At 37.6% G+C, this 18,318-nt stretch overlaps 1 protein-coding gene across 4 annotated transcripts in view; it reads left to right on the top strand.

Moving 5' to 3' along the window:
• The window catches only part of TEX15 (testis expressed 15, meiosis and synapsis associated), a 77,235-nt gene that overhangs the window by 10,275 nt on the left and 48,642 nt on the right, over window positions 1–18,318 (top strand). Inside the window, exons 1-3 of one of the 4 annotated variants that reach the window (XM_058433655.1) lie at window positions 2,854–2,914; window positions 14,088–14,185; window positions 14,549–14,693. In XM_058433655.1, the coding sequence (XP_058289638.1) occupies window positions 14,558–14,693 (136 nt within the window). In that variant the 5' untranslated portion in view covers window positions 2,854–2,914; window positions 14,088–14,185; window positions 14,549–14,557. Of the gene's footprint in view, window positions 1–2,853; window positions 2,915–11,081; window positions 11,192–14,087; window positions 14,186–14,548; window positions 14,694–18,318 lie in introns of those variants that run through there. The other 3 variants (XM_058433656.1, XM_058433654.1, XM_058433657.1) reach the window with 3 other exon arrangements.

Here is an 18,318-nt window from a genome sequence, read left to right as displayed (position 1 = left end):
TTAATTTTTCCAATATTATTATATACTCAAACGTACGTTGCTTAAGTTGATATTGTTGATCTGTTTTCCATCCTCCCATACAATTTCCTGAAGAATGGGAAATGGGCATTTCTTCTGGATTTTTTCTCACAGCTAAACACAGTTGTTACAGACTTGACTCCTTGTCACTTGAATTCTTATTATGAAACACATCCTTGCGTCTCCTGAAACAGAGATTAAAAACAGATGAAACTGAGACCTTTTTTCCAAACTCTTTTGTAAGCCTTTTTTTCTTGCTAAACAAGTGGTTTTAAGGAGGAAAAATTGAAATATTAATCAATACAGAATTTTTGTATTTAATAGGAACTTTAGTTAAATATTTTCAACCATACCTATGCAAACACTATACTCCTGTGCAGATTAATATTCTGCAGATTAAATTTATAGGTACTCTGCTAGATAGCTTCTGGTAGAGAAAAAAGCTATTGAAGACCATTTTGCTTTTTCTTTTTTTTGCTTGTTTGTTTTGAGACAGGCTCTTGTTCTGTCAACCAGGCTGGAGTGCAATGGCGCAAACACAACTCATTGCAACCTTGACTTCCCAGGCTCAAGTTATCCTCGCACCGCAGCCTCCTGAGTAGCTGGGACTACAGGCACGCCTGGCTAATTTTTGAATTTTTTGGTCCCACTATGTTGCCCAAGCTGGTCTCAAACTTCTGACCTCAAGCAAGCCTCCTGCCTTGGCCTCCCAAAGTGCTGGGATTACAGGTGTGAGCCACCATGCCTAGCCCTAGTTTTTCTTTTCATGGAATATCACCCATGAATTGTAGAAAGGTTTACCAAATCAGTACCTTCTTTGTTAAAACCTGTGGTTGGTGTGGTTCTGTAATTTCAGTGTCCTGTAGCCAACTTTTCTTTTTCCTATTGCAGGGATTTTGTATGCCACTCTTTTGCCATTCCAGAAAGTCTGGAACAGCTCCGTGCAAGTGTCTTTGTGTTGACATCCTCCCTTGAGAACTTTCATGACCAAATTAAGACAGTTGGTAACATCCTCATGCATATTTCCTTTCTTATACGTGACAGTTGTGTTAACTTACAAATTTGCTTCAGATTCTTATTAATGTACTAACTTAAAAACTATCTTTCAACTTACTATAATTACAGTAGACATAGAAATGTCATTAGTCATCAGTTTTCAAATACACATATTACTCATATAATTGTTGCTAAATATTTCATGTTACTACTGATACCCTTATGTGAATGCTGGTAGAGAGATGGATCATCACTATCACAGTACTCAGAATTTCTGGTTCCCAAATTATTTGACATTTTATTTTTATATGCCAGTCTCTCATTTTAATTACCCTGATATTGCATGGCTATATTTGTCCCTGATTGTTTCTTTTTATTCTCTACATTTACTTCTTTGGGTCTCTTAGACAGTGACACTTAATTAAAGCACCTGAGTAAATATACACAAACTAGTAAGTCAGTAAAGGATAAGATGTTCTTTCATTTATATGATGAGTTCTAAAATATTTTCAAAGACCAATCTACAGTGTCAGCTTTAAATACCTTTTGACCTTTTTTTGGATGCTTAACTTAGAGAAAATAAAAAATATCTAGAATTTGGAGTAAATCTCAAATTTTGCTAAATGTTTCACCAATAAAAGTATCTTTTCTTGAAAATGCATAGCATTTTAAATATATTAATTAGTACCATATAGAGATATAGCTTATAATCAGTAGTATTATCTTGAAATCAAGAAATAAGTTAAAAGTTGTCTAGCTTCACAGGAACATGAAAGCTCGTTATAATAGGTCATTAGGATTTGGGCTAATTATAGTTTTCTGTTGTCTCCATGGTGCATATGGTCAGAGTTAAGGTTTAAATGCCTCTAGAAAGAAATTTAAGAACGGAGTTAGGGCCAGGTGCGGTGGCTTACGCCTGTAATCCCAGCACTTTGGGAGGCTGAGGCGGACAGATCGCTGGAGGTCAGGAGTTCAAGACATGGTGAAACCCCATCTCTACTAGAAATACAAAAATTAGCTGGGCATGGTAGCACGTGCCTGTAATCCCAGCTACTCGGGAGGCTGAAGCAGGAGAATCGCTTGAACCCAGGAGGCGAAGGTTGCATGAAGCCAAAATCATGCCACTGCACTCCAACCTGGGCGATAGAGTGAGTGAGACTGTCTCTCTCACACACACACACACACACACACACAAAAAGAACGGAGTTTGAATAGTGTAGTGGGTTAGATCCATACTTAAGCATCAAGCCTGGACTTGAAAACCAACTTACCAGTTTGGTTACCTCAGATAAGTTTCTTAAACTTTCTGAGTCTGTTGTTCTCATCTGAAAATGAGAGCAATACCATCAATCTGTGAAGATAAAATGAGATACTATATATAAGCTACCTACACTGTGCATAGCATGTATCATAACTGCAGTGATTGGCTAAAAATCAATGTTTTCTGCTGTATGTAAAAACACTAGAGCAAGCTCATCTGCTGTGGTTTTCCCAACTAGAGCTGCGTGAGATTGGTGAGCTGACACTGGGACTCTGGATAGCAGATGACAATGTACTGAAGGGAAGAAAAAGAGAAAAGCTTATTGAGAAAAGAGGAGGGAAAGAAGAGGGAGGAATGGAAAGGCATGAGAGAAGGAACTGAGATATGCAGAAAACAGACAGCTTTCTGGGGGAAAACTCCCCCAGAATGAAACAGGAGTGAAAGGGAGGCAGAAACTAGAAGGAAAAAAATGAATAGAGAAGACAGTGAAGAGATAATTATTGAGATGGGGGAGCTTCTGATCATAGTTCTCTACATGTTTCTGTTTTTATTTTTATTTTGTAGATATTCCCTTATCAGTTTTCATGTATGGACTGAGTACTGTTATAACTGTGTGATGCTGGATGCCATTGAAGAGTGGTAAGTATTTCAAATAATGGCTTTGTTACTGCTTTATTTATACCTTGTTGATTTATTTTAACTACTTTACAATTGATTTATAAATAATTTGGCAATAAAGAAGATAGATGAAGAGTGTCTTTTATCACACATTGAAATACTTTAAAGTATGTAAATATTTATTCTTGATGATAATAGTTATTGGGTACTGTCTTAATCTACTCAGGCCACTACAACATAATATAAACTGGGTAACTCATAAACAACATAAATTTATTTTTCACAGTTATGGAAGCAGAGAAGTCCAAGATCAAGGGGCTGGCAGATTCAGTGTCTGGGATAATGGGTACTTTCTCATAGGTGGTGCATTTTCATTGTGTTATTTCGTGGTGGAAGGAGGTAGCTAGCTCCTTTGAGGGTCTTTAATAAGTATGCTAATCCCATTCATGAGGGGTCTGTTCTCAAGACTTAATCATCTCCAAAGGCCTCACCTCTTAGTACTATCACTCTGACGTTTAGGTTTCAATGTGTGAGTTTCAGGGGGGCACGAGCATTCAGACCATAGCAGGTATTTATTTTATAATGAAGTATATTTTGTGCTGGAGATAGAAAAAATGGGTAAATTGTAGTCCAGTGGAGAATATTGTCCTGTACATAATTGACCTTAATTTAGGGTAAGTATTGAAACTTTCAATAACTAATTTGAAAGTCAGGCCAATATGCAAATATTGCTTAGAACATTTGTGGTATTCAAGGTTTGGAATTACTTTTTGAACCAATACATAAGCAGGGCAAGAAAATGATGCCCAGCTTAGTGGCTCGTGCCAGTAATCCCAGCACTTGAGAGGCAGAGGCAGGAGGATTGCTTGAGGTGAGGAGTTTGAGACCAGCCTGGGCAACATAGCGAGACCTTGTCTCTCAAAAAATAAAATAAAAAATTAGCCTGGTGAGGTGGCATGTGCTTGCAATCCTAGCAACTTAGGAGGCTGAGGCAGAAGGATCGCTTGAGCCCAGGAATTCAAGGTTACAATGAACTGTAATTGTACCACTGCACTCCAGCCTGGGTGTCAGAGTGAGATCTTGACTCTTAAAAGAGAATTAGTTGCTTTTTAGACAGATTCTTAAAATTTTTATATTTTTAGTCAAAAGTGGTTTTGTCACATTTGGTTACCCACATATTAATCATATGGGTTTTAAATGATTTTTGGTTGATTCTAAAGTGAAATTCACTCTCAGCAGATGGGAATTGGACCCACTATTGACATTTAAAAAGCAAAAATACCATAGTCATGGAAGGAAATACTCTAGGCAAATAAATGTTCTAAGTAATTGGAAAGGTAGAGGAGAAATTTGGACTGTTTAATGTAATGAGGCTATCCAACTTTTAAGGCATCGGCTTGCATACAGTGTACAATTTCTTGCATATGCCTATATGTGGAACCACAGAGAAAATGTAGATAAATAGAGCCTGAAAGTGGTAGGAAGAGGGATAGGTGTTAGAAGGAGGCAAAACATTTTACAGTTTACAGTACAACTTTAAGCCTTACCAAAACACAAATGAGGAAAGTAAAGCTTAGGAGCAGACATCTAGTGAGTGGCAGAATCAGGACAAGATACCTACGTCTGCTGACTTCTTGTACAGAATACTTTCTGTTATTTCATAAATCCTTTCAAAAAAATTTTTTTCAACCCGATTTTGTAAAGACAATTTGGAAAGGAAGTAAAAGGTTGGTTTGTTAAATCACAAGGGTGTGTATTTCCTAGCCAGGTTATCTTTAGCTACTTGTCACTGGTTGGCCCTGAGAATTTAGATACCCTCCCACCACCCCCCATATTTTAAATGGTCACTATGATCAGTTCTAGACTTTTTTGCATTGGGGGAAAAATTGCTTTCAGTCTTAGAGTCTTCTAAACAAATATGGAAGAGGCTTTATTTGTTAGCACTTCATAATATATTTATTACTTTTATCCAGATACTGAGATTTTATTCTCCCCAAATGATTTAAATTACTACAGTTTGACTATAAATTTTTAAGGGTTTAGAGATGTGTAGTGCATTCTAATGTATGAGGCTTTCTTTTGATACTGCATATCTTTCTGAGGAAGTGGTCAATATAGGCACTGATTCTAAGAAACACACAGGTTCTGCTTGTCTAAATCTTTTAAACCTAAGTAAAACAAATATCAACAGAATGGGGGCATTCTTTTGGGGAGTTATGTTGACTTTTTTTTTTTTTAATCGTGTGGTTCTGGTAGTGAGCTGAGGTAACTGCTGGAATTACTGTGTAGTTGCTATAAGCCTTTGTCTCTGGATCACACTAATGCCCTCTAAGGAAGTGGACTGAATAGATGGTTCATCTTCTCCAACAGAATATGGTAATCTCTTTCTAAAAGACTCTGAGATTTGGCAGTGGCAAAGTAAACAAGATGAGTGAAAATACATGAAAAATGGCCTATGTCCTAATAACCATTTTAAATTAAAAGCGTGATAAAACTACTGCCATGCATTCTTTGCTCTTTTGCTTCTAGTTTTCTATTCATTTAATATAAAGAGAATGGAGATAACCCAGAAACACTTTTTTAAAATAACTTCTACCTCATATGTATAAGATTGAGGGGAAGTTTAAAAAAACTTTATGGGTCATCATTGTCCTGCATTTAGGCATTCCAGATATTCCACTCTTCTCCCAAGTTCCAAGGTACCAATAGTCAAACTTCACATTAAAGGATTTGAGAAAAAATGAAAGATAGAACTTCACAAGTCACTGTGATGATATTGAACTTTCTTTAAATGTATGTGTTTGGCCGGGCATGGTGGCTCACACCTGTAATCTCAGCATTTTGAGAGGCCAAGGTGGGTGGATCACAAGGTCAGGAGATCGGGATCATCCTGGCCAACACGGTGAAACCCCGTCTCTACTAAAATACAAAAAATTAGCCAGGTGTGGTGGCAGACGCCTGTAGTCCCAGCTACTTGGGAGGCTGAGGCAGGGGAATTGCTTGAACCTGAGAGGCAGAGGTTACAGTGAGCCGAGATCGTATCACTGCACTCCAGCCTGGGGACACAGTGAGACTCTGTCTCAAAAAAAAAAAAAAAAAAAAATATGTGTCTGAAAAGTGTTGACATGTAAACCTTTGAATAACCTATACATTTATGCAATGGAATGTCACATAATGGCTTCATAGGTGTTGAGTCTGAACTCCATTAAAAAAAAAAAAAAAGATCTAATGCTTAACCAGACACTCATGCCTTAATTGGCAGGGAAAGGTCAGCAACATTCTTTAAGTCCAATAAGAGGATTATTAATAGATGGATTTTACTGATCGCCTCTTAGGGGCATCCTCTGACCCTTCAACAAAGCTTGGTTTCAAACTTCTAGTCCATGGAAAGCAATGTATTATTTAACTTTACCCCTTCAGTACCCATATCACCAATTCAACAGACATTTGTTAACAGGTTTTTTTGTTTGTTTGTTTGTTTGTTTTTTGAGACGGAGTCTCGCTTTGTCGCCCAGGCTAGAGTGCAGTGGTGCGATCTCGGCTCACTGTTGACAGTCATTTTGTGCAAGGTTGACATCTAAGTCATTATACTACATATTTTTTTTGGTATGGGCATTTTCCATCTTACCATACAGATGATGCTCTTTTGATTATGCTCTTGCTGACTAAAGATCAGTTCAAACTAACCTATAGGAGATCTTCTAAAAATCCTCTGTCTTGGCGCATTCAGGCTGCTGTAACAAAATACCATAAACTGGGTAACTTATAGATAACAGAAATTTCTTTGTCACAGTTCTGGAGGCTAGAGAATCCAAGATCAAGGTGCTGGCAGATTTGGTAGCTGGTGAGGGACTGCTTCCTGGTCCACAGACAGCTGTCTTTTCACTGCATCTTCACATGGTGGAAGCAACAAGGGAGGTCTTTACAGTCTGTTTTCTAAGGGTACCTTCATGAAGGCACCACCTTTAATACCTAATCAGCTTCTAAAGGCCCCACCTCCCAATGCCTTCACATTAGGCTTTTTCTTTATGTTTTTTTTTTCTAACAGTTTGATAGTTTTAACTCTTATCTTTAATCTTTGACCCATTTACAGTTAATTTTTGCACATGGTTTAAAGTAAGAATCCAACTTCATTCTTTTGCACATGGATACCGTTTTCCTGGCACTATTTGTTGCAGACTGTCCTTTCTCCCACTGAATGGTCTTGGCACCCTTGTGGAACATCATTTCACCATATATGTGAAGGTTTATATTGGAACTCTTTTTCCTATTTTATTGGTCTTAGATGTCTGTCTTTATGCCTGTTCCAAGCTTTAAGGAATATGAGTTACGGAAATAGTGAATGAATTAATAATATATATCAATCATACAGGAAGCAGGGTATTATAAACAAACGATAACACACACACACACAAAAATAGGAGAATCGGAGTTGAGACTTAAGATGCTGGAATTATCAAATATGGGTGTTTTTTAGAGACAGAATTTTTTTTTCTTGCTACATTGCTATGTTGCCCAGGCTGGAGTACAGTTATAGCTCACTACAGCTTTGAACTCATAGGCTCAAGCAATTCTCCCACCACAGCCTGCCACGTAGCAGGGAGTACAGGTGTAAACCATCACACCCAGTTTAAATACAGTATATTTTTAAAGAAATGAGAAAGGCTTTAAAATGTGAGAAGCAGATTTTTTTAAAGAACCAAATATAACCCTTATTAATGAAAATAGTAATAATTATAGTTAAAAACTCAATGGACTAGAAGCAGATTAGACCTAGCTGAAGAGAGTCAGTGAACCAGATGTTAGATATGAAGAAACATGATATGACTTTTAGATATGAAGAAGGGTTAAGAAACATGAAGAATATAGACAGAAATTTGAACATAGGTAAATAGAAGTTCTATACTAAGGAGATAGAATGATGTCACAACAATATTTAAAGATAAAGTTTCTGAGAATTTCACATAATTGTTGAAAGATACCAAAAGTTAGATATAAGAAGTTCATCAAATACCTAGCCTAGAACGTAATGATGAAAATGCAGGACATAAGAGACAAAGAAGATACTAAAAGCTGCCGGAGGAAAAGATTGCCCATAAATGAATGACAATTAAATTGGGGGTGATAACATCTTCAGAGTGTTGAGAGAAAGTAGCAGTCATTCTAGAATTTTATACCCAGGAAAATTAAGCCTGATGGCAGCATGTCTACTAAAGAATAGAATTTATCATATTAAATTGTAAAAGATTTAAAACATTCGCTTTAAAATCAAGGGCAAGATCAAGATACCAGCCATTATCAGTTATATTCAACATTGTACTAGGTACAAGAAATAAATAGCATAAGAATCAGATGGGAAGAAACAAAACCATAAGTCATTATAGAGGATATGGTGGTTGATGAAGCTAAATTATTACAATTAATAAGAGCTTAGCAAGGTTGCTGGGTAGCCAATATATAGAAATTGGTTTCAGGGAGTCATTTGCCTAGTGATTGAGTGCATTCACTCTGGTGCCACACTGCCTAGCTTTGAATTCCAGATTCTGCCCTTCCTAGCTTTGTGTCCTTGGACATATTATTTAACTTCCCTGCACTTTTATTTTCTAATTTAAAATAAGGGCATCTCATAGGGATATTGTGAAGATTAAATGGATCGGTATATATCTAAAGCATTTAGAAAAGTGTTTGGTACCTGGTAAGTGTTATATACATGTTAGCCATTTTTATTATCAGTATCAACATCATTTTTTTTTTTTTTTTTTGAGACGAAGTCTCGCTCTTTCACCCAGGCTGGAGTGCAGTGGTGCGATCTCGGCTCACTGCAGGCTCCGCCCCCCAGGATTCACGCCATTCTCCTGCCTCAGCCTCCCGCGTAGCTGGGACTACAGGCGCCCGCCACCTTGCCCGGCTAATTTTTTGTATTTTTAGTAGAGACAGGGTTTCAACGTGTTAGCCAGGATGGTCTCGATCTCCTGACCTTGTGATCCGCCCACCTTGGCCTCCCAAAGTGCTGGGATTACAGGCGTGAGCCACCGCGCCCGGCTACAACATCATTTTAAACATAGTAGTGAATAAAATAACTTTTAAAGATATCATATATAGTAACGTAAAAATTATAAAGAACCTTAGAATAGATACTTTAAAAGAAGTGTAAAAACCCTCAGGGAAAAAAATTATAAAACTATTGAAAGACATTAATGAACTGAATACCATGTTCACAGATAGGAAAACTAATATAACAATATAACTTATCTTAAGATTGATCACTGGGTTAAGTTCCGGTTAAAACCTAACAAGATTTATTATTAGATAGGCCTAATTTTAAATGTGTATAAAAGTGCAAAGAGGCTGTGGAAGAAGAAAATTTTTTTTTCTTTTGGTTTTGCTCAAGCATGTATCAAGATTTGTTAGAATATGGTGTTGATGCATGAATACAGAAAGACACCAGTGAAACAGAGCACAGAGCCCAGAATTCATGCATATGTGGAAAATGGGTTTATGTCAGAGATGGCATTACAGAAAAGTAGGAATAAGGTTGTTTTAAAAAATGCCAGCAGTTTGATATTCACATGGAAAACTCGAACCTTTATTTTTTACCATAGATAAAAAATGAATTTGAGGCAAAGTAAAGACTTAAAGGTAAAAGGCAAAACTATGAAAGTTTTAGAAGAAAATATATGGGATATCTTTATGATCTTGGGGAGAAGAATTTCTTAAAGTTGATCAAAAGCAAAAATGAAAGCACAAAATATAAAGAAAAATATTCATAGTTGGGACTAAAATTAAACATACCTATTTTAGAAAATGAAAATACAACTTTTGAAAGTGGGGGGAATTACTTTCAATAAATATAATTAGCAAAAAGATAGTATCTCATATAAAGATTTCTTGCAAATACATAGAATAAAACTGATAGAAAATCGGGTAAAAAACTTGAATGGGTATTTCACAGATGTGGAAAACATGACCAATAAATATACTCAGTACATGATCATTCTCAAAAATTGGGGGCTGGATTCAGTGGCTTATGCCTACAGGCACTTTGGGAGGCTGAGGCGGGCAGATCACTTGAGGTCAGGAAGCTGAGACCAGCCTGGCCAACATGGTGAAACCTCCCTCGTCTCTACAAAAATTAGCCAGGCATGGTGGCACGTGCCTGTCGTCCCAGCTACTTGGGAGGCTGAGCCAGGAGAATCGCTTGAACCCAGGAGGCAGAGGTTGCAGTGCACTGAGATCACGCCACTTCACTCCAGCCTAGGCAACAGAGCAAGACACTGTCAAAAAAAAGGGGGAGGGCAGGGAGAAAATGCAAACTAACCACAGTCAGTTATCATTTGCTCCTGTCAGGTTGGCAGAAAGTAAAAACTACCAACATCAAGTGTTGATGAGAATATGGAGAAACTGGAACTCTCATACACTCTTGGTGATGATGTGTGATAAAACATTCAGAAATAGCCAAGCACGGTTGGCATGTGCCTGTAATCCTAGCTACTTAGCCATTGGGGAGGCTGAGGCATGAGGATCAAAAATCTGTGTGCAGTTAGCCAGCATCTTACCATGACGGTTCTCTCATTCACCCCACACAGTGCAATGAGGACAAACCAGAATTCTCCAAGGCATTTATTGATCGCTTGAGCTCAGGAGTTTGAGACCAGCCTGGGCAACACTAGTGAGACCTAGTCTCAAAGGGAAAAAAAAAGATTCAGAAATGAGACTATATAAAAATTAGTTTTTCTTCCTCATGTAGAAACAAAATTAAAAGACAAAAATATTAAAATACATATGACAGACAAAACTAATTTATTTGTATATGGAGTCCTTACAAATCATTAACTAGAATACTATCTTCTCTGTGGAAAAAAATGGACAAAAGGATAAGAACAAGTGATTCACAGAAAAAATAAAATAGCTCAGTGTCACTGATAATGAATTAAATGCAAACTAAAACCACAGTTCTATTTTTATTTACCAAGTTTTCAAAGGTTAAGTTTGATGAAATATTAAAAAATAAAAATGTAAAGAATATTTTCTTTTAAGCAAAAATTATTAAATAATAAAGGCTAGATACAGACAGGTAAGTTACTAAGAGACCAAGAAAATCGGGATTATGAAGTCATAGAAGTCTGGCAAGCTGTGTTATTTGAAGAACAGAGTGGTCAAGAGTATTAAACAGAGAGAAGCCAAGTAAGTCGTGAACCACAAATGACTGATGTGGATGATCATTGATGACTTTGAAGATTGCTGTTTAGGTAGAGTAATGGAGGTAGAAATCAAAGCAGATTGTGGAGGGAATAGGAGGTGAGCTAGACAATGGCAAATATTTGCATTTCTGAGATTAACTCAGCTGATTTCTGATGTATTATCATTTTTACTTTTGATTGAATTTCTACTGATTTAATTTCCTCATAAGAATAACAGGATTATTCATTGTTTTTATTTCTTCTTGAATCAATTGTGGTGCTTTTTTCCTAAGAATTATTTTGTCTAATATTTAAATGTATTGGCTTAAAGTTGTTCATAACATACATTCTCTGAAAACCTATATAATTAGATGTTTAAATTGTTAGCAAACTCTTGTTTTTGGTTCCTTTGTTCTTTAGTTATTATTTTGAATATCTGTTAAAGTATATGGTATATACTTTATATACCATATGTAGTATGAAGTACGTGATATATGCATTGCCGTGTACATTAACTATTCCCGAATGTTTTAGAATTGATTTATCTAGAATAGCCCAGGACTCCAGAAGACACCCTCCGCATGAATCCTCAGAATTCAAACTTCCTGATTTTACTTTTATATATATATGTATATAAATAATATGTAAATATATATAATCATTGTAGGACTATTTCATATGATATAATTTGTAATATGTAACATATAAATCTAAAGGTTATAGGTCTGTGATACATGAGCAAAAAGAAATATATATCAAAGATCTAATATCCCACCCAAAAAAAACCCAAACAAAAAAAATATGAAGTTATCACTTTAACATGGCTGAAGTTGAAGAGACGTTATTCCTACTTAAAAGGTAATAACTGAAAAATTGCTGAGCGCAACTTAATGAGGGATATTGAATACCATTGTGTCCTGATTATTCGTCTTTCATTAGTTGTAAACTTAGCTTTTTGTGCAAAGTATTATCCTAAGTAAGCACTGAGGAACAGAAGTGAACCTTATAAATCTTTCCTTTATTAGTAAATTATGCTAGAGAAACCCTATAGCTGAAATCATCGAGCTTTCTTGAATATGTAATTTTTTTTTTCTTTGAGCTGGAGTCTCACACTGTCGCCCAGGCTGGAGCGCAATGGTGCGATCTCTGCTCGCAGCAACCTCCGTCTCCCGGGTTCAAGTGATTCTTCTGCCTCAGCCTCCCGATTAGCTGGGATTACAGGCACACACCACCACACCCGGCTAATTTTTTGTATTTTTAGTAGAGACGGAGTTTCACTATATTGGCCAAACTGGTCTCAAACTCCTGACTTCGTGATCCACCCACCTCGGCCTCCCAAACTGAATATGTAATTTAACTGTAGTTAAAGACAGTATTGAGGATTGTGCTTTGGGGATTGTCCCAGCACTTGGCTGTTCAAGTAAAGTATATTCAACTGATTATTCTTTACCTTTATATGCAGTTGTTACAGATCACGACTAATCGAAGAGATTTTTATTGCATAAGGCATTCTAAACTATTTTCCATTCTTCCCCTTACTAAACTGCGAAGTGAACGTGGCAGCCTTGACAAGTATCTCTAGAGCTGGTGCATGTTAGGAGTATTCTTGTTTTTTTTTTTTTTTTCTTGAGACGGAGTCTCGCTCTGTCGCCCAGGCTGGAGTGCAGTGGCGCAGTCTCGGCTCACTGCAGGCTCCACCTCCCGGGTTCACGCCATTCTCCTGCCTCAGCCTCTCTGAGTAGCTGGGACTGCAGGTGCCCGCCACCACGCCCGGCTAATTTTTTGTATTTTTAGTAGAGACGGGGTTTCACTGTGGTCTCGATCTCCTGACCTCGTGATCCACCCGCCTCGGCCTCCCAAAGTGCTGGGATTACAAGTGTGAGCCACCGCGCCCGGCCTAGGAGTATTCTTGTTAGAAAGCAGTACCCCACTATTGTCTGTCATTGTGGCTGAATGGAAGAAGGGCTGGCTTTCTTCTTTTTTTTTCTGGAGGTCTTTTTCATTCCCTGATCCATGTTTGACTGGGTGATTGTAAGATCACCTTTCATAAAGAACAGGAGGGGATTAAGAGGGACATCCTTGTGAACCTTCTTAGAACCTTATCCTTTGTGATCCTTCTGTAGAATTTTGGCATCTTTTAATTTGGATTGTGATGTAATGTTCGAACTAAGTAGTTGATAGGTGTCAGGAGGGCCATCAACCATGTTACGAAATGGTATGAAAAATACCTGCTTATATATATTTCCCTGTGTGTATACTCCATAGCTTTCTTTTGAAATCCAGCTTGAGTTCTACTTAAAGAGGTTAAGAACCAATATTTGGCAGGGGATGGAGGTTGCAGGGGAGTTTGGGGAGAGAAAGGAGAGGGAAAATGGAAGGGGAGGAATATTTTTGATACTTCTGGTATAGCAGTATTTGATGTCTTAAGCATTTATAGAATGATACTATGGAACAGTAGTCAATAAGCAATTGACTTGATTGATTGGCTGTTGTTGACCATCAGCTGTAGGAATAGTCAGCAATAGTTGGTTTACAACTTTTTGAAGTTTCTTCTAAAGCCAGAGATCTTGATTTAAAGAGAGTATCATTTTAGTCACAGAAATGTATAGGAAAAAAATGCTTTTTAAAAATGGAGTATTTGGCTGGGCATGGTAGCTCATGCCTGTAATCCCAGCACTTTGGGAGTCTGAGGCAGGAGGATCACTTGAGCCCAGGAGTTCAAAACCAGCCTGGGCAACACAGAGAGACCCTGTCTCAAAAGAAAGAAAGAAAAAAAAATGGGGTATTTGGTAAGAATTTTACCAAATGTGTATAAAAATTGTTATGACTGTAAGTTTTTGAGCTTTTCAGGAGCAGGGAGACTTTTGGTTACCTAATAGCAGTTACATGAATTACAAGGAAAAAATGCGTTAGAAACAAAAATTCATATATATATATGTGAAATGTATATATAAGTGAAATATATGTATATGTGAAATATATATATTGAGATAGAGTCTTGCTCTGTCATCCAGGCTGGAGTGCAGCGGAGTGATCTCAGCTCACTGGAACCCCCACCTCCTGGGTTGAAGCTGTTCTCGTGCCTCAGCCTCCCAAGTAGCTGGAATTACAGGTATGTGCCACACACCCAGCTAATTTTTTTGTATTTTTAGTAGAGACGGAGTTTCACCATGTTGGCCAGGCTGGTCTCAAACTCCTAGCCTCAAGTGATCTGCCCACCTCAGCCTCTCAAAGTGCTGGGATTACAGGTGTGAGTCACCGTGCCCAGCTGATATTTTTCATATTATATAAAAACCAAAGTTGTAAACTCATTTTCTTTTTTGGGTAACTGGCAAATTGAGATGGAAACTTTCTGACAGTTGACTAAGAACATTTTGCTATTTACTTTTGTTGAAGAACTTTTAAATGATTGTACTGCCATTGCCTTTTATGTATTTATTGACCTTTTTGCTTAATAACCGTGGGTTGATTTTAGGCCAACAAAATGGAAATGAAAGAAACTGCTAAACAGAATACACTGTGGCAAATGAGCTCAACTAGCAAACCCGTGTTGAATACTCGTGAAGTCAATCCTTTGAAGAAATTCACCATTCCTAAGATCAGGAAGACAGCTGAGAAAGGTAATATTTCTGTGGTTGGGAATTTTTTTAGTAATTATTACTGTATTTCTCTGATTCTTAGTTTATGTTCAATTTTTATTTTGACTCTGTATAAAATTAGGCTAATTCAGGTCTCTAATTCCCTAAACATACATGTACTTATGTTTCCATGCAAAATAGAATAGACGCATGTTCTGCATCCTTCTCACTAAGTACACCTAAAATCCCTGGACATTTTTATAAAACAAATATGAGAAGACTTTCGAAACTGGAGAGAAGACAGACCAACTAGGGAATTTGAGACTCAGGGAATTACATAGCAGTAAGTTCCCTTAATTTTCTTTTTGTTTCCTCCATATCTCAGACTAGATGCCCCCAACACGGAAATGCCAGCTGGCACAGACCTCCCCCAAAAGCCCCAAGAAAAACCTCTTCTTTCTTGCCAGTGGACTAAGAAAAGAGAAGGGCAGCCTAGAAAGTTGGAAACCTGTTTGACATTTAATATACCCCTCCCGTTTCCCACTGGGGTGATGGCAAAGGAGATTGAGTGGGGATCCTGGACTCTGACCCCCTACCCAGCAGGAACAAGGTACCCCTTTCCTTCCCCATGGTGCCAGTGGTGATCCAAGTAGGATCACACAGCAATAATGCATTCCCTTCCCTGCCTTCATCCTGCTCCTGCAATGTCAGTTGATATCTGCCCCTGCTTTGTGGTGATGAGTTGTCCTTTCCACTAGGGTTAGAGACAGTGAACAAAGTGGAGAGCCTGGACCTCCACCACATCCAGCAGTAACAAGGCCTCCTTCTGCAGTGTTGGTGGAGGATGAGTGGGGACCATGGCCTTCCAGCCCTTTGCAGTGGTAACAGGATACTCCCCAGGGTGTAAATGGAGGCCCTGTGGAAAGCCAGAACTTCACCTCTGCATAGTAGTAAAGAGTCAGTGCTCCCCTTTCCCTGCCAGCCATTGTTCCTGCCGGCACAGTTTTAGTAAAGTCTTGCTGAAGTGAAAGATTAAATATAATCTAGAGTCCATAAAAATGCCCCAGTTGACCAGGATACAATAAAAATTGCTCATCTTAACACACACCAAGAAAATCTCAACTTGAATGAGAAAAGATACTCAATAGATGCCAACATCAAGATTGACACAGGTGTTGGAACTATAATTAACTGAGAGACTTTTAAAGCAGCTACCATGAAGATACTTGGACAAGTAGTTACAGACACTTTGGAAACAAATGAAAAGCTAGAAAATCTCATCAAAGAAATGAAATATGTAATAACCGAATAGAAGACTTAGAACTGAAAATTTAATTAAAACTCAGGCAAAAACTAATAGAACTGCAAGGAGAGATAGAGAAATCCACTATTATAGTTGGAAATACCCCGTTATCAGAAATGGGCATATCCAACAGACAGAAAATTACTAAGGACATAGTTGAACTCAGCAGCAACACCATCAACCAACTTGATATAATAGACATCTGTAGACTATTCCATTCAACAGTAGCACGTTAGACATTCTTCTCAAGCACACACAAGACTCACCAAGATAGACCATACCTTGGCCATAATACACATGTTAAGAGACTTGAAATAGTAGAAATCATACAGTCACCTCTCAGACCATGTATTAATCCATTTTCATGCTGCTGATAAAGACATACTCGAGACTGGGCAATTTACAAAAGAAAGAGGTTTATAACGGACTTACAGTTCCACGTGGCTGGAGAAGCCTCACAATCATGGCAGAAGGCAAGGAGAAGCAAGTCACATCTTACCTGGATGGCAGCAGGCAAAGAGAGAGAGCTTGTGCAGAGAAACTCCTGTTTTTAAAACCATCAGATCTCATGAGACCCATTCACTATCACGAGAATAGCACGGGAAAGACCTGCCCGCATAATTCAGTCATCTCCCACCGGATCCCTCCCACAACACATGGGAATTATGGGAGCTACAAGATGAGATTTGGTTGGGGACACAGAGCCAATCCATATCAGACCACAATGGAATTAATTAAGATGATCAAGTAGGGGGCCCACACTAGATATAAGTAACCCAAAGTTAGCTGGAAAATACCCAAATTCTTTGAGATTAAACAGCACACTTCTAAATAATAAAAGCATCAAAGAAGAAATCTCCAGAGAAATGTTAAAATACCTTGAACTAAATGAAAAGGAAAACAAAATTTGTAGGATAAAGCAAAAGCAGTACTCAGGAATAAATTTATAGCATTGAATGCGTATATTAGAAAACAAATATCTAAAATCAGTAATTTAAGTTTACACCTTAGGAAACTAGAAAAAAGAGGACAAATTAAATCCAAAATAAGCAGAAGAACAGAAATAATAAAAATTAGAGCAGAAATGAATGAAATTAAAAACAGAAAATTAATAGAAAAAAATCAACAAAATGAAAATCTGGATCTTTGAAAAGATCAGTAAAGTTGATAAGCCTCCAGCCAGGATAACTAAGAAAAAAAAAGGGAGCACAAACTACTGATATCAGAAATCAAAAGAGAGGACATCACCACAAATACTATGGACATTAAAAGGATAAGGGATACTATGAACAACTCTAGGCCCATAAATTTGGTGACCTAGATGAAATGTACCAATTCCTTGAAAGACACTATCTGCAAAAAGTCACACAAGAAGAAATATATGATCTGAATAGGCCTAAATCTATCTATTAAACAAATGGAATCAATAACTAATAACCGTCCAATACAGCACCAGGACCAGATAGGTTCACTGGTGAGTGCTAGTAGACATTTAAGGAAGAAGTTATACCAATTCTCTACAATCTCTTTCAGAAGATACAAGTAGAAGGAATACTTTCTGACTCATGCTTTTAGAGGAGCATTATTTTAATACCAAAACAAGTTAAAGAATTTAGAAGAAAACTGCAGAGCCAAGAAAAGCTCAACATCACTGATCATTAGAGAAATGCAAATCAAAACCACAATGACATACCATCTCACGCCAGTCAGAATGGAAGTTATTGAAAAGTCAAGAAACAATAGATACTGGTGAGGCTGTGGATAAATAGGAATGTTTTTACACCGTTGGGCATTGTGGCTCATGCCCTGAGGCTAGGAGTTTGAGACCAGCCTGTGCAACATAGCAAGCCCCTGTCTCTAGAAAAAAATTTAAAAATCAGCCTGTGTGGTGCACGCCTGTAGTCCTAGCTGCTTGGGAAACTGAGGTGGGAGGAACGCTTGATCCCAAGAGTCAAGCAAGAATGTAAATGTAAATTAGTTCAACCAGTGTGACCACAGGAATAGACACACAGATCTGTGGAACAGAATAAAGATTCCGAAAATAGACCCATGCAAATATGCTCAATTGATTTTCTTCCCATTGATTTTTAACAAAGGTGCATTCAGTGGAGGAAAAATAGTCTTCATGAAATGTTGCTAGAGCAATTGGACATTCAGAGGCCAAAAAAATGAACTTCACCATAACCTCATGCAAAAAATAATTTCTGAATGAACCTTGGGCTTAAATGTAAAATGTGAAGCTATAAAACGTCTAGAAGAAAACATGAGAGAACATCTTCAGGATCTCAGCTTGGATAAGGAGTTCTTAGACATGATACCAAAAACACAAACTATAAAAGAAAGAAGAAATTCTCTTTCATGAAA

This window comes from Hylobates moloch, unplaced genomic scaffold, assembly GCF_009828535.3.
Source record: "Hylobates moloch isolate HMO894 unplaced genomic scaffold, HMol_V3 SCAFFOLD_22, whole genome shotgun sequence".
Lineage (NCBI taxonomy): Eukaryota > Metazoa > Chordata > Mammalia > Primates > Hylobatidae > Hylobates > Hylobates moloch.
The sequence above is the reverse complement of the archived record's forward strand: the minus strand, read 5'-3'. Positions and strand labels throughout refer to the sequence as shown.